Consider the following 16454-nt stretch of genomic DNA (forward strand, 5'->3'; position numbering starts at 1 on the left):
ATAGCACTAAGGTGTTACACACAATCATTTAAAGCAGTGGTTCTCAACCTGTGGGTCGCGACCCCTTTGGGGGTCAAACGACCCTTTCACAGGGGTCCCCTAAGACCATCAGAAAACACATATTTCCGATGTGTAAAGAGCAGCTACTGTGTAGAAAGCAGCTGCTGTGTTGAAAGCAGCTGCTCTGTTAAAAGCAGCTACTGTGTTGAAAGCAGCAGTATTGGAGGTAAAACGACACTCATGAATTATAATTACTGGGCAAATAATTTTATGGTTGGGGGTCACCACAACATGAGGAACTGTATTAAAGTGTCACGGCATTAGGAAGGTTGAGAACCACTGATTTAAAGGGATACTTATGGCGTTCCATAACCAGTATCATGTGCCAGGAGTACGGTAGCTAATTAAGGTCACATGGAGATAATAGCAAAAAAAGAGAATTTCTCTTTTTTTTGCTAGTAACTTATGGTAAAGATGGCGACGCTTAACAAGTGATTATGTGATCAACTATAAATTTATTCCCTCATTCTTTTGTTTGTAAGCCACATGGAGATAATGTTGGATTGCAATGAAAATCTTTTGCAGATTTCAGTTTCATCCTCCATAGACATCTCCCTGTTTCCCTCTGGCACATAGCAAAACAACATTTCTTTTATATCCAGAAGGGATTGTTGCATTCTTTGAATATTTCTAGTGTATTTCTCTGTGGATTTTGATTTGTAATCTACTTAGTTAAAGCGGTTGTAAAGACAATTTTTTTTTTGCAATTAAAGTAGTAAACATGTTATACTTACCTTCTGTGTACAGTGGTATTGCACAGAGCAGTCCTTACCTTCTGTTTTGTTGTCCCCTGCTGGCGCTCTCTGTTCCTCTGTTACATAGTTAGTCTGGCTGAAAAAAGACAAAAGTCCATCCAGTTCAACCATAGAAAAAAAAAAAGTTGTAATCCTATACCCACAGTTGATCCAGAATCCTCTGGTTTTTTTTGCATGCTTCCATAGCAAGGTGTGCACCATGGGGGCACAGAGCACAGGCATGCTTCGGAGCCGAACTGTGCACGTCCATTTGCCTAACTCCTCCCTCATATTCATTATATCTCCCAACCAAATTCCCAAAATTGAATAACCTCTCATAGCATTTCAGACATCCCCATCCTAGCAGAAAGTGATACAAACTAACCTTTCTCCCTTTCATCCGATGTGATACAGTAGCATCCGTATGAACCTGGAAGCAGCACATTTTTATACAAAAATTCAAAAGAATGAACACACACATTCAGTTGTTCATGTGTATAAGCATGTAAGGGGGGATTTTTAATTTATTAATTATTCTAATTGCTTCATTATATTTTCATTGTTTATTACACATTTTTTAACTTTATTACTACTGTCACAAGAAGGCTGATAACCCGCCTATGTGATAGTGACAAGTCTTCTTTATGGAGGCATCCAGATTTTTTTTATAGCCTTGATGTCTCATCCAAGAAGACAGAGGCCAGGATGTCCCTAAACTGATGGCAAATCTGGGTGGTATGCTGATATTTTGATAGCTCTGTTCCCAAAAGTGCTCACAGCTGAGCACTTCCAGGTTCAGTTTTAGTGGAGAAGATCGTAGAATACATGATCCCCAATCTCTAACAAACTGTGCAGGGCTCACCAAGGTGGAAGTGGAGTGGCGCAGCACAAGCACAGCACATTTAGAAGTGGTTGGGTGACTTTAGGGCTGCCCAAATCTAATTTACCTTAAACCCCAGTTCACACTGTTGAGGCTATGAAACCTTGTTATTTCAACGCGATTTCAAAGCCGCATATCAGTGAGATTTGCACTGCTGATTTCATTGGGGCTTGTGTCTTTATATAACAGAAGTCTATACAAGTTGCAATGAAATCGGCAAAAAGTAATTCAGGAACCTTTCTCATAATTGCATAATTGACATGAGGCAATAGGAACTGGCAATGGGGTGCAACTTGTTATGCGATTTAGAACTGTCAAAGTGCATGACCAGTTGCACCAGTGTGAACCAGGGCTTAAACCGTGAATGATTAAAAGAAAATATAGCAGTGGTACTGATGTCACTGACGGAGCTGATTGCAGCATATCTAGCTGTACAGATTGTGAAGGAGCAGGATCATACTTGAAAGGAAGCAGCTGGAGATGGTGGCATTGGCCAGTACAGGAACAGTGGTAAGGTAGACAAATGTGCCAGACAAGAAGCAGTATTTTGATAAGAGTGTCTACAGTGGAACAACGACAATTGGTATAGAAGTAGAGCCTAAATGTCTCCAACTTACAAGCCACCTCAGTGCACTGTTTAATTGGGCATTTATGTGGCAAATGAGATTTAATGTTGATAAATGTAACGTTATGCACTTGGGGGCAAAAAACATGCCTGCAACATACATACTACTGTAGGATGGAGTCAATGGTGATGGAAGATCTTACTGTTCTGGCAGATCATAGACTTACTACAGTAATAGCATGCAATGCCAAGCTGCGGTTTCCAAAGCAAGCAAAATCCTTGAATTAAGAGAGGTATAGACTCCAGAGAGAAATACAGGTACATCATTTTACCCCTATACAAATCATTAGTAATACCTCATCTGGAATATGCAGTTCAGTTTTGGGCACAAGTTCACAAAAAGAACATTGGGGAACTGGAGAAAGAGCAGAAATGGACAACCAAACTGATAAGAGGCATGGAGGAGCTCAGCTATGAGGAAAGATTAGAGGAAATAAATTCAATCTTGAGAAGAGGAGATTAAAGGGGGATATGATCTGCATATATATGATCTGCATATATAAATAAATACATATAATTGGTCCATATAGTGAATTTGGTTTATAGTTATTCAGTTTAAGGTTATCACAGAGGACAAGGGGCACTCTTTACATCTGGGGAAAAAGTGATTTAAACTTCAAATACGGAAAGGCTTATTCACAGTAAGAGCTATGAACATGTGAAATTGAAGAGCTGGTTCTGGTCAGCTTGAAAAAAGGCCTGGATTCTGTCCTAAATGCACATAATATAACCAGATACTAATATTTATAGGTAAAGTTGATCCAGGGTATATCCATTTGCCTCTAAGGGGAACAGGAAGGAATTTTTTCCCCTGTTTGAGAAAACTGTATCATGCTTTATTGGGTTTTTTTTTTGCCTTTCTTGGGATGAACAGTGGGTATAGGATTGTGTATATATAAGATTGCATCCAATTTTTTTCTTCCCTTCTGTTGGTTGAACTGGATGGAATTGTGTCTACTTTTCAACCAGACTAATTATGTAAATCACATAACATATATAGGGAGTATATAATATTTAACCGCTTCCCCGCCACCCTATAGCAGAAATACTGCTACAGAGCGGCAGGGCTGCGCAAAATCACTTATATACACTTGATTTGCATTTCCGCGTAGAGGGCACACGCACGTGGCACCCTGCCCACACTGCCAGTGGTGGCTACAGTTGTCAATCACCGGGTCCCACCCAGAGATTCCCCGCCGGCACCCGGCAATCACTGAATAGCACTGACAGGGGAGAGACCTGTGTGTAAACAACACAGGTCTCTCTCCTGCCAGCAGTAACATGCTGCAGTGTATTTCTCTGCACAGCACATGTAAAATACAGCACAGCACACGGTTAACCCTTTGATCACCCCAGATATTAACCCCTTCCTGCCCAGTGTCATTAGTACAGTGTCGGTGCTTTTTATTAGCACTGATAACTGTTCAGAGTCATTGGGATGTCAGTGGCAGTTAGTCAGCTTCCACCTAGTGTCAGAATGCCCGCCGCAGTCCCGCTATAAGTCACTGATCACCGCCATTACTAGTATTAAAATAAGAAAAAAATTCCAGTATATATACCGCCATTTGTAGACACTATAACTTTCATGGATACCAATTCATTTATATGTATTGAGATTTTTTTTTAGCAAAGACATGTAGCAGAATACATTTTGGTCTAAATTTATGATGAAATTTTATTTTTTTTAATTTTTTTACTGGACATGTTTTATAGCAAAAAGTCAAAAATATTGTTTTTTTTTTCAAAATTGTAATTTTTTTTGTTTAGAGCGCAAAAAGATAAAAAACGATCAAATACCACCGAAAGAAAGCTCTATTTGTGGGAACAAAGAACATAAATTTCATTTATGTACAGTGCTGCATGACCGTGCAATTGTCAGTTAAAATAATGCACTGCCGTATCGCTAAAAATGTCAGGAAGGGGGGGGGGGTAAATCCTCTGGAGGGCAAGTGGTTACGAAAGAATAGCTATTGTGGAATAATGTCTTATAATATGTATAATACAAAATTAATGGAGTGGAAGAAGATTCTGCATTGCTCACAAAGTATGGCCCTTCGTTAGTTTGCTGCTAATGGTCCTTTTGGGATATTATTGGTTTTTGAGTGTTCTTTTCCAGTGGTGATTATCTATTAGCGGTATGTTACGCCTCCCACATCTTTGATCCGATGAGCTTCTTTTATCTCCACAGATACAAGACTAAAAATAAACTCTGCATCTTTTTTATATTTCAGTTTTTAAAAAGGTAATCACTCTCGTTGCCTATGTGGTAGTATATAGATTCTGTGAACATTAAAGCAGGGATTAGCGATGATGTACTTCACATTGCATAGCATTTCTCTTGGAATATCATAAACTGACTTAGACAGATCAGTTCGTCTTCCACTTGTAGGACATTTTGAGATAATTGATATGACCGCAGTTCGTTAATAAGGCGCACTTCATATTCAGTACTTTGTAATTCCTTCTTATTTCTAAATAGTAGCTATGCCCAAAACAGGTTAGGTGACACCTGCTTTTATTGTACAGAAAAAGAAAATGTGTCACAGCAACAGCATGAAAGGGGTGAACAGATGCAGATTCTGGTAAGTGATTTGGAATTGTGGGTAGAATCACTGCGATTCTGCGCACATTCCAAATTGCTGCAAAACGCACATTTGGGTGCCATTATTATTAATGCCATCCCAAATGCGATGCAATGCGATTCTGCTGCATTTATCGCACAACAGAATCTAACAGCAATTGAGCTAAAATTTGCATTTAAAAATCATGCTAAGCTTGTAGCCCAAAAAGGAGCAGTAGCTTCTTTTGGGTGACAAACCTGCATAGGGGAACCCATTGAAGTGAATAGGCTGCCCTATGCATGACACACTGAAATGCTTGTAAATTCTGTTTTCAGAATCGCAAGCCAAAAAGCTGGTTCATGCAATGCGATATGTGAACTGGGCCAAGTCGCATAGAGATTGACGGAAATATCAGGCCATATAGGTTTCAACACCCTTCAAACAGATAAGTATAAAACTTATTATTCAAGCTGACTATTCAAGCAGTCAGGCAATGCCCGAGGGCCCGGGGTCAGTAGGGGGCCCCATGAAATGCCCCTGTTACCTTTTTTGTAGGCTTTTTTTGGGTGTGCTTTGAGTGTGGGAAAGACACAGGGGCCCCATGATCTCCTATTGCCAGGGGGCCCCATGAGTTGTCAGTCCGCCCCTGTTTCACAGGATCACTTTTAACCATTCTACCCAGATTTTATTTAATCTTTTGTGATGGTTTGTGGTGACAGGACAGAACCTGAGTACTCCTCCTGAGGGTACAGCTTGAAAGCAGTATCGGCTGAAAGATACAAATACTATCTCTCTGCTATTATACCTATGTCATGAAGCTTGAATGTTACACAAAATGATACATTGAATTGTTTATCACTTTAACAAACCCAGTGAAAAGTGTGTCTAATGGTAAGCCTTTTTTCTTTTTAGTTTCGGATAAAGTGATAAAGGGTTAGACACACTGTCAAATCCCCTAGTTGTCCCCAAATAAAAGGCAGTGATCTTAAAGAATTAACTCTGTGATAGGCAAAAAAATCACCCATTAGTATAACCCCCTACACAAAACACTAAAAAGTTAGTAAAATGTTGAAAATCCTTACCATTTAGGAGAAAAGTATAATTGAATTTTCATGACCTCATCTCTGAAGTTCAAAAGATAACAGCATCTGCTCTGTCAAGGAGGACTGTAGGTATTACATAATATCCTCTCCTCTCTCACTCCAGTAAAAGGAAACTACAGTTCCCATCAACCACATTTATTTGTATTGAATTGGAATTGGAATTGTAGTGAATGTGGGTGGGTTCACTAGGCCTGTACATGTTGAATGTGTCTGTGAGTCTTGGTCTTCCCACCACTGCAAGTGGGACTGAATTACATCACTTCTTCCTGGAGAAAGAACTACAGAAGGGATGTGCCAAGCCCAATGGCTGGGGAATAGGAGGCATAGCAGCCACTGGTCTTACAAATAGGAGACAAAAGAGAATTAACAGTTTGAGCTGAAAATGAATAGGATATTTCAGAGCAACTAATGAGTGAACCAGAAGATGGATGACATATTCAGTGAAGGTAGGAAACCAGCAACAAGGGCATGTAAAGAAGTGTTTGCCCGGAGTTCTGCTTTTACCTTTCTCTATCCAACACCAACAAACTTTCTATAGATACAATTTAAAGGGGATTTACGTAGCTAGTCTTAAAACTGCCCCCCCCCCCAACACTTAGGCTAATTACCCAGGTAATAAAGATGTTTATACTTACCTATTTTCAACTTGCTCCAGTGCGGTCACACAATCCCACATGTTAGCAAGTAGCAACTGCAGGGGAGAGGAGAGAACACTTTCATTGTTTCATTGGCGCTCCCTCCTCTCCCCTGAATCCATGCTGGCTGACACAGGGAAGCTGTATCACGTGACTAGACCAAAGTGGCCTGAAAATAGTTAAGAATATTCATCTTTCTTACCCAGGTAATTAACCTAGGTGTTAGGAGAGGGGAGGGGACAGTTATAAGGCTAGTTTAGGTGTATTCCATTTTTAGAGGTCAATTTATATAAAAATTAGATACAATATTACAAGCATTTCCCCAGCCTTCACAAATTCTCACCATATTTTGCTTCATACTGTAATTTTCTCTGATTGTCAGCACCATCTAGTGGACATAATGTGGTATTTTTCCTGACTGAGGATGAAGTTGTAAAGGATAAATTTTTTTTTGTTAAACTAATAAACATGTTATACTTAGCTGCTCTGTGCAATGGTATTGCACAGAGCAACCCCAAAACCTCCTCTTCTGGGGGCCCCTGCCAGTGCTCTCGGCTCTTCTTCTCTGTTCGCCAACATAGGAAGCTGCTCCTATGGTGGCACACAGGTGGGCTTGCTCCTGAACTAGGATGTGTGTATCCAAGCCACACACAGCGCGGCACAACCCCAGGATGTGAGAGGCAGCAGTAGGAGCTGCTGCAGATGTGCACACTGCTTGATCAAGATAGGACTTGGGTAAGTAGGCAGGTGAGGGGACGATACAACTACTGGGACATTTTTATCCTTAATGCAGGAGATGTAGTAAGGTAAATACAAATGTCCTGTCTTTACAAACTGTTTTACAAGCTCATTTTATGTATGAAGGTAAAAACCATTCTGGCTGCAGTTCTCCTCTAGCCCCTCTTTATGCATACCTGAGCCCCATCTTGATCCACTGATGTGCATGAGAGTAGTGGCTCTCCGAGGTCTCTCGGTCTCCTCATTGGCTCACAAAGCAGTGAGAGCCATTGGCTCCTGCTGCTGTCAATCACAACCAGTGAGCCAATGAGGAGAGAGTGAGGGAGAGAAGCCACGCTCTGTGTGTGAGTGGAAACAGCGTGGCTTGGGAGCGAACCTGCTCGAGTGCATCCAGAGAGGCTTGCTATTGAGGACACTTGACAAGGGGAAGAAGCCAAACCTGCTGACATGTGACACAGAAAGTAGAGGATCTGGGCTGCTCTGTGCAAAACAATTGCACAGAGCAGGTACAGTAAGTAAAACATGTTTGTTATTAAAAAAATAAAAATCTTTCCTTTAGAATCACTTTAAGAAAAATGCAGTCAGAATTTGTGAGGGTGGCAAATGCTTGTGACATTCCTGCAACAATTTTCTTATAAATAACCCTCGTTGTGTATCTATAGCCAACATGTTTTCTAACCGTGGTAGAATGGTTACGATCGCTGCCTTGTTTTGTTTTTTTGCTGATCCAGGGACACAAAAGAGATCTCTACTCTCTTAGACTGTTGTCACCAGAAAAGGTGTCCCCACTGGGAGAATGAACTTCTACTCCTGTTCTGGTGACAACTGGAAAATGTTGGACTTCCCATCTCGCTCTATTTCAGGACAACTAGAGGGTGAATCTCCCTAGCGGAGTCACAGACAGTAATAAAAACTTCATAGAGTTTGTAAACCTTCCACTCTCCATCCAAAAATAGAAAAAAAAAGTTTAGGCTACAAAATATGCTTAAAAAAAGTCCCCCAGCAGATGAAGTGGTTGCTACACTACTTTTCAGCGGAGTCCATGTAACAGCACTTTGCATTTTTTTCCACAGAATGAAAATATTCTTATGAAAGAGAGAGAGCTGCAGCTGGAGCTAGCTACAATCAGAGATGAAGTGGGTAAGTGCACATTTAGAATCCTAGCTGTCATACTCAACAGGCAATGTGGAGGGCAGTGCTGATGTCCCACGTGTTGGAAGAAAGGCAATGTACAATGTGTTGGAGAGATTGTACACAATTCCAGTTTGAGCCCGGGTTCACACTGATGTGGTGCGGCACATCGCATGTAACTCACACAGGAACCGAAACGCATTCCTGTGTAATTTACATGCGATTTCTGTGCAGTGTAATTTACATGTGATTTCTGTGCAGTGTAATTTACATGCAATTTCTGTGCAGTGCAATTTACGTGCGATTTCTGTACAGTGCAATTTACATGCGATTCTGTACAGTGCAATTTACATGCGAATTCTGTACAGTGTAATTTACATGTGATTTCTGTGCAGTGTAATTTACATGCGATTTCTGTGCAGTGTAATTTACATGCGATTTCTGTGCAGTGTAATTTACATGTGATTTCTGTGCAGTGTAATTTACATGCGATATTTGTGCAGTGTAATTTACATGTGATTTCTGTGCAGTGTAATTTCCATGCAATTCTGTGCAGTGTAATTTACATGTGATTTCTGTGCAGTGTAATTTCCATGCGATTCTGTGCAGTGTTATTTACATGCGATTTCTGTGCAGTGTAATTTACATGCGATTTCTGTGCAGTGTAATTTACATGCGATTTCTGTGCAGTGTAATTTACATGCGATTTCTGTGCAGTGTAATTAACATGCGATTCTGTGCAGTATAATTTACATGCGATTTCTGTACAGTGTAATTTCCATGCGATTCTGTGCAGTGTAATTTACATGCAATTATGTGCTGTGTAATTAACATGCGATTTCTGTGCAGTGTAATTTACATGCGATTTCTGTGCAGTGTAATTTACATGCGATTTCTATACAGTGTAATTTACATGCGATTTCTGTGCAGTGTAATTTACATGTGATTTCTGTGCAGTGTAATTTACGTGCGATTTCTGTGCAGTGTAATTTACATGCGATTTCTATACCGTGCAATTTACATGCGATTTCTGTGCAGTGTAATTTACATGCGATTTCTGTGCAGTGTAATTTACATGTGATTTCTATACAGTGTAATTTACATGTGATTTCTGTACAGTGTAATTTACATGCGATTTCTATACCGTGTAATTTACATGCGATTTCTGTGCAGTGTAATTTACATGTGATTTCTGTGCAGTGTAATTTACATGCAATTTCTGTGCAGTGTAATTTACGTGCGATTTCTGTGCAGTGTAATTTACATGCAATTTCTATACAGTGTAATTTACATGCGATTTCTGTGCAGTGTAATTTACATGTGATTTCTGTGCAGTGTAATTTACATGCGATTTCTATACAGTGTAATTTACATGCGATTTCTGTACAGTGTAATTTCCATGAGATTTCTATACAGTGTAATTTCCATGTGATTTCTGTGCAGTGTAATTTACATGCGCTTTCTGTGCAGTGTAATTTACATGCGATTCTGTGAAGTGTAATTTACGTACAATTTCTGTGCAGTGTAATTTACATGCGATTCTGTGCACTGCAATTTGAGCCATACATTTTGTATGGCTCAAATCGCACCGCATCCGCAGCAAGAAAGTGCAGGATCCAAATTTGCAATCCAAATCTGCGCATTGCGTTTTGCGAACTGATTTCAGGGTGTTGTTAAAATACACACCCACATCGATTCGTATGAATGGGGTGAGATTATGATGCGGTAAAATTGCACAGAAACCGATGCAAATTCCACACTGCATCAGTGTGAACCCGGGCGTTGTGCTCATACAGGAAATGGGGGAAATACTACAAATGACTGTAGAATCTCTGACTGAGCTTCTAACCCATCCTCACATGGTAAAACAATGGTGACAGGCACAACATGGCTTTCACTGACTCTCAATATCAGGATTAGTTTCTGATTTGCATATTTGCAGCCTTCCCTGATTTACCAGTTGCATCCTGATTGTGTATGCATGTGGAACCCTGTCAGGTTTTTCAAGCAATCAAAAAAGCTGCTCCTTGTAAAGTGTTTCTAAACCCACAACAGTAAAATCAGTCTGTATATGCAGTAAATCATGCTTGTTATACTCACTGTGGAACCTAAGGGGTTAATACTCTGCATTGTGTAAAAAGGCTGTTTGATCCTGTCTTCTCTGATCCTCCTCTTCTTCTACTGTCCCCAATCCATTTGCTGATAATGCAGAACTCTAGGAGGCACTCTGCACATGCTCTGTTTGGTGTGTATTGCTAGAGAGGTTTTTTTTCTTTTTTGGGGGGGAGGGGGAGGGTGCATGTGATCAGTACAGGACCAATCAGACTGTCAGACAGAGGGTCAGGGGTCATGCAGCTTCATAGGACAGTCAGAAGAGAATGCAAACTCCTACTACAAGCTTCAACCAATGCTCTTCTGGACACTGATTGAAGTCACAAAACTGCTCTAACTGCTGATGAGAAAAGGTATTTAGCAGTTTATCTTTACTAAAATAATTGCATTTTCCATGTTTTGTGTACTGTGGGAGACCAGATATAGTGAATGCAGGGTCCTGGGTTTGGTAACACTTTAAGAGGAGAGGTAAAAGAATACTATGGCAGCCCATGTCCCTTGCCATCCTCTGTTACAGTGCTGCAGCCTCAGCCCCTCCATGCCAAAACACCCTCTGTTGATCTCTCCTGGTTAAGTCCTGTTTGCCCTGTGCTTGGCATTGGCTATGTGCATGATGAGAGTACCAGCCACTGATAACTATAATCCCCAACAACATCAGAGAGCCCAACCTTTTGTTCCATAGAGAGTATACATCAAATGGTGCAATGGCATCTCATAAACACCCAAGACATACAACAGCAAATGTCATTGCAAAAGTCATTAATTAACCCCTTAACAAATCTTAATGCCTAAGCACAATTTTGCAACTTTGACATGTGTTAGCAAAACCATGCATATCATTGCAACTACTTTGTGCATCCAGGTGGATTATACCTTGTTTTTTTCAGGACAAATTGGACTTTCATTTGGTAGTAATTGGTAATGGATATCCCCTAATTTTTTTTATTAACAAAGGAAAATTGACCCAAAATAGTAAAAAAAACTAAAATTTTTTAATCTAGCTGTATATTTCTTGCTACTACCATAACCAACCACCAAAGAACAACCCAAATAAATATTTTCTCCTGCTCCTGATTATCGCAGCGATACCACATGTGTGTATGTTAGTTGTTGTTTGTACCCGTAGTACAGGCCAGAAACAATAATGTACAATTTGCTTTTTTTTTGTTTTATCCTGCCCTTAACTGACACTAATTTAAAAATTAAAAAAACAAACTACCACTGACCCTTGACTTTGATCTTGACCTTTGACCCTCACCTTGATCCAAACACTAACCCCGACACAGACCTAGATCAAACCTTGATCTAGGTATTTTTGTTTATTTTTTTATTATTAATTTTTTTATTAATTTATTTGTAGCTTGGTGCGCTCCAAGCAGAAAAACAAGTATGCAAGTTGGCGGCCCCACAGAAAAAAGCCCAGTTCTGTGAGGCTGCTAATTCACGTCAGTATCAAGGGGTTAAGCAAAGATGTTACATTTGCGCATTTAAAGGGTTAGTTCACCTTTACCAAAAAAATGCCTATGCAGATACAGGGCTTCTGTAGATAAAAACAAAGTGTGCAGCTGTGACTACAGTTGAATCATGCTTGCTATAGCTGTAGGCCATGTACATGACTCCTGAAAACAAAAGTTCTGAAGAAGTCTGCACTGATTGGCGGACGAAACACGTCAACGTATTGACATCACACCCGGAATTGTCGGTCCACGTGGTCGACATCCCAGACTCATGAGATCCTTCTCATACGCTGCATTACTCGTCATGCTTTCCAGCATAGTTAGAGAGCCCTGTATACTTGCATTTTCCACGACTCCCAGATAATGTCCCGCTGGAGATTGTGGGGGACATTATCCAAAGTTTATTACATGGCCAAAAGAGATATCACTTTGGTGACCTGGTGGTGGTGAGTGTGGAGAACATCCATCCATCCACAACCTCACACTGACATACACCCTAGCAGAAGTAATATCCACGGCCTCTCCTCTTCTACATACATGCTCTACCTGGCCTGTCAATATCGGAGATTACCATACATGGGACAATATGATATACCTCAACATGTTTAATACAACGATCATGGTTATGCTCTTTTTGGATATATACCTGGCTTTCATTGGCCTAATACAGAAGATGATCTCCATCATCATACATGGGACAGTATGACATATCTTCAACACTGTATAATTCCAGGTTTACATCTCTATTCCTTTGGATATATATCCGGCTTTCATTTGAGACCATTGATTTTTTTCATACTCTATGAAGGGTTCATTTTTTGCTCTCCAAATGTCCGGGATGATTTAGTCTTTACATGTCATGATATATATCAAGCTGCAGATTATTACTGCTCTTTAATGAGCTATGATTCTAGATCATTTGATCCATACTCTTGGCTATATGTTATGACCTATTTGTTTAGCGATTGTTCCTCATGGAATACACCAGTGCTGCATAATCAGCATAATCTCACTGTTGTCCAAAGCTACATATCCTATGGTAAACGCATTGCAATCCGGATTGCTTTTTCTGTATTAGTTTTTAATTGCATGTTCAGTGGTTGTGTGTTTCATTGTCAACAGATATCACTCTATGGGAATAATAAATATGTGGTTTTACATGTGCGCTACATTGCCTGGGTGGTTATTGCCTACTTTGGTAGTATGGGCTTTGCAGCTACTACTTTTTGTTTTCTGCACTACGCTAGGTTTACACCCACACCTTTGTTATTAGGTGAGTCCTTGAGGTTAATATAAGGCTACCCTCCTACCTTTGGTGGCATTTCCCCCTTTTTGTGTGACATGCCTCCTGAAGCCTGACTGGAATACTCCCAGGACATTGCTAGGATGTAGCTAAAGCAGGCCATACATGGGTTGAATTCTGAATTAATTTTTTTTTAAAAAATCAGAAATTTTGTGTGATTTGTAATCCAATGGTTGATTTTGAAATCTGACCAACCAATTCTTCAATTTCACCTCATGTTGCTACAGCAAATAATTTTTGTGGCTGGGAATCTTCTTTTTTTTCCAGGCCATAGCTCATGCTCATATCTTTTTCGATTATATTTCTCGCACGATTCTCCCATCATTGATTAGAAATTTGTTTGTTTTCCAAAAAATTTCCAACATACCAGATCACTCAAATTCGATGGCCACATGAAAATCAGTCGATGCTGCAGTTCACTAATGCAGTTTGAGCAAAAAGTTACGATTTTGAAAGAACATTTGTTGGGAATTCGACCCATGTATGGTCGGCATTAGTGAGGCCTAGTCGTTACTACTCACCTGCACCATCACAGGAGTGATCTCTCAAACACTGAGCTCAGAGCTACTACACCAGTGGAGAGAAAGAGCAAGGGAGAGGGTTTAAATCAGAGAAAAAGCTCACTCCTGTGATGGTGAAGGTGAATAATAACAATTAGACCTCACATAGCAATGTCCTAGAAGTATTCTATTCAGGCTTCATGAGGTACAGTATGCAAATATCCTACACCTATAGCAAGGGCATTATTCAACTTTAGTCAGAGCTGCACAGTGTTTTATTATCTACAAAAAACCCTAACCTGAATAGACAGGTACACTAACCCTTTAACATCTGGCTTCAAGTGGTTTATGTAAAATATTCATATGTAATACTTCATATTTACCCAAACTAATAATATTCTATGTTTTGGTCCTGAAAAACATTATTAGAAAGAAAACAAACAAAACAATACAATATATTGGTTTTGATGTTCCACCAACATGCACTTTCTACTGTAACACATGTAGTTTACATCCCCTTAGTATATATCCACTTGCCGGCCACCTAACTGGGAATATACGTCATTACTTTGATGTTTAATACCGGGGTTATGGCTGCAGCTAGATACCATAGCTCCTGTAAGGAGATAAGATGACCTGGTCACAGAGATGAGCGGAAGAAAGATGGCCTCCGCTCATCTCTATAGCCTAGGAGGACCAGAGCAACTCCGGTTTCAGCCTGATGTGAACAAGGCCCTTTTTTTTCTTTTAAAGCATTAGATCAATGTGTTTTTTTAACTAATGATTTCCATTGTAGAGCAGAGATGTGGGGTCTTTTTGACCCCCAGATCTCTCCATAAAGAGGGCCTGACACTGCCTATTTCTATCACCAGGGATGTTTACATTTCTTGTCATAGTAATATAAGTGATCAAAAATATGTAATAGGACAGTGTAAAAACGTAAATAATAATAATAATCATAAAAAATTTTTTAAATGCCTCCTATCCCCCCCCCCCCCCGTGCTCGCACACAGTGGTGAATGCATACGTAGGTCACGCCCACATATGTGTTTGCATTACACAGGTGAGGTATAACCTCAGAGCGAGAGCAATAATTTTAGCACTAGACCCCCTTTGTACCTCTAAACTGGTAATTTGTAAACATTTTTAAAGTGTCACCTATGGAGATTTTTAAGTACCGTAGCTGGGTGCCATTCCATGAGCGTGCGCCATTTTAAAGCATGACATGTTAGGTATCTATTTACTCAGTGTAACATCATCTTTGATATTTTACAAAAGAAATTGGGTTATGTAGTATGTGTTTTTTTTTAATTCATGAAATTGCATTTAAAAAAGTGCTGCACAAATATTGTGTGACATAACAAATTGCATTGGCCGCCATTTTATTCTCTAGGGCCTCTGCTAAATATATATATATATAATGTTTGGGGGGGTCTAAGTAATCTTCTTGGCAAAAATGCACTGATTTTACATGTAGGAGTGAAGTGTTCGAATAGGCCTGGTCCTTAAGTGGATATTGAACATAAACACGCTGCCTGTATTGATGGGTCCAGTTCAATAGTAAAATTAAATTCTGCTGTGGTTTATAGGAACTATGTCAAGGTTACAGGAGGCTCTCAGATTAAATATCCTGTGTATGAATGACAGTAATACATTAAAACACATTACAGAGTTGGAATAGTGCAGCTTCACTGATAAACTGGTGCGGTCATGTTTCTATATGCTGACCCCCCCCCCCCCCCCTGCCATGTTAATGTGAAAGCAATCTCATTTTCCACTACTATTGACATACAATGACCCTGATTGCATTGCCATGTTGTTTTATTAGTACTGTATGCAAGAATGTGTTCATTCTGCAGAAAGGCTTCTTTTTGGATCGTCTATATTAAATTTGAGCAAAATTTTGGCAATGTGTTGCAAATGGACATTGTTTTCCTCTCTATAACAAATTTTGTGTAGAGCTGCAAAGTTCTGTCCATGCTGGACCAAATATAGCTGAAAGAGTGCTTGTACTAACCACGATGGTTGCGAATCAAAAGGAAAGGAAAGAAGTCCCTAGCACTCCAAGGATGGGTTTTCAAAATGTATTTTAAACAGTAGATGTCACATAGGTCAAAAGAATTAAATTTCAAGGCCATATAGGGTCTCCTTTCTTAAGGCAACTCAGTGACAATAGGAAGATGATGAAGGAGGTCAGATGGTGGCCAACAATGTCAGAATGGTATATACAGTAACATAGCCAAGTCGTAGATTAAGATGCAGATCACTAAAATCAATAATGCAAGACAAGATACATGCAAAAAAGTACACACAAATATATCAAAGTATGCCTCAGCTTCCCCAGAGTCTTCCATAATTGACCAACAAAAAAGAAAAAAAAATTGTAATAAGGAATGAAGTAACAAACTACAAACAACCATGGTGTTGTTTACCAGTCATCTAAAAAATGTGTATTATTATTATTATTAATATTATAATACAGGATTTATATATGGACAACAGTTTGCGCAGCGCTTTACAAAATGAAAAATCAGTAGGGTTAACAGTATCAACTGTGACAAATTATTCTGCTTTTATTCTCTAACTTGCTCCTCTGTACAGTAAGTTTTTTTGAG

At 39.6% G+C, this 16454-nt stretch overlaps 1 protein-coding gene across 1 annotated transcript in view; it reads left to right on the forward strand.

The window, feature by feature from the left end:
* Window positions 1-16454, forward strand: part of MTUS2 (microtubule associated scaffold protein 2) — a 783807-nt gene that overhangs the window by 700493 nt on the left and 66860 nt on the right. The window contains exon 10 of the mRNA XM_089685846.1: window positions 8410-8476. Within this exon, the coding sequence (XP_089541972.1) occupies window positions 8410-8476 (67 nt within the window). The remainder of the gene's footprint in view (window positions 1-8409; window positions 8477-16454) is intronic.

Source organism: Staurois parvus, unplaced genomic scaffold (genome assembly GCF_062004578.1).
Source record: "Staurois parvus isolate SC_StPar_1 unplaced genomic scaffold, SC_StPar_1.0 ptg000387l, whole genome shotgun sequence".
Classification (NCBI taxonomy): domain Eukaryota; kingdom Metazoa; phylum Chordata; class Amphibia; order Anura; family Ranidae; genus Staurois; species Staurois parvus.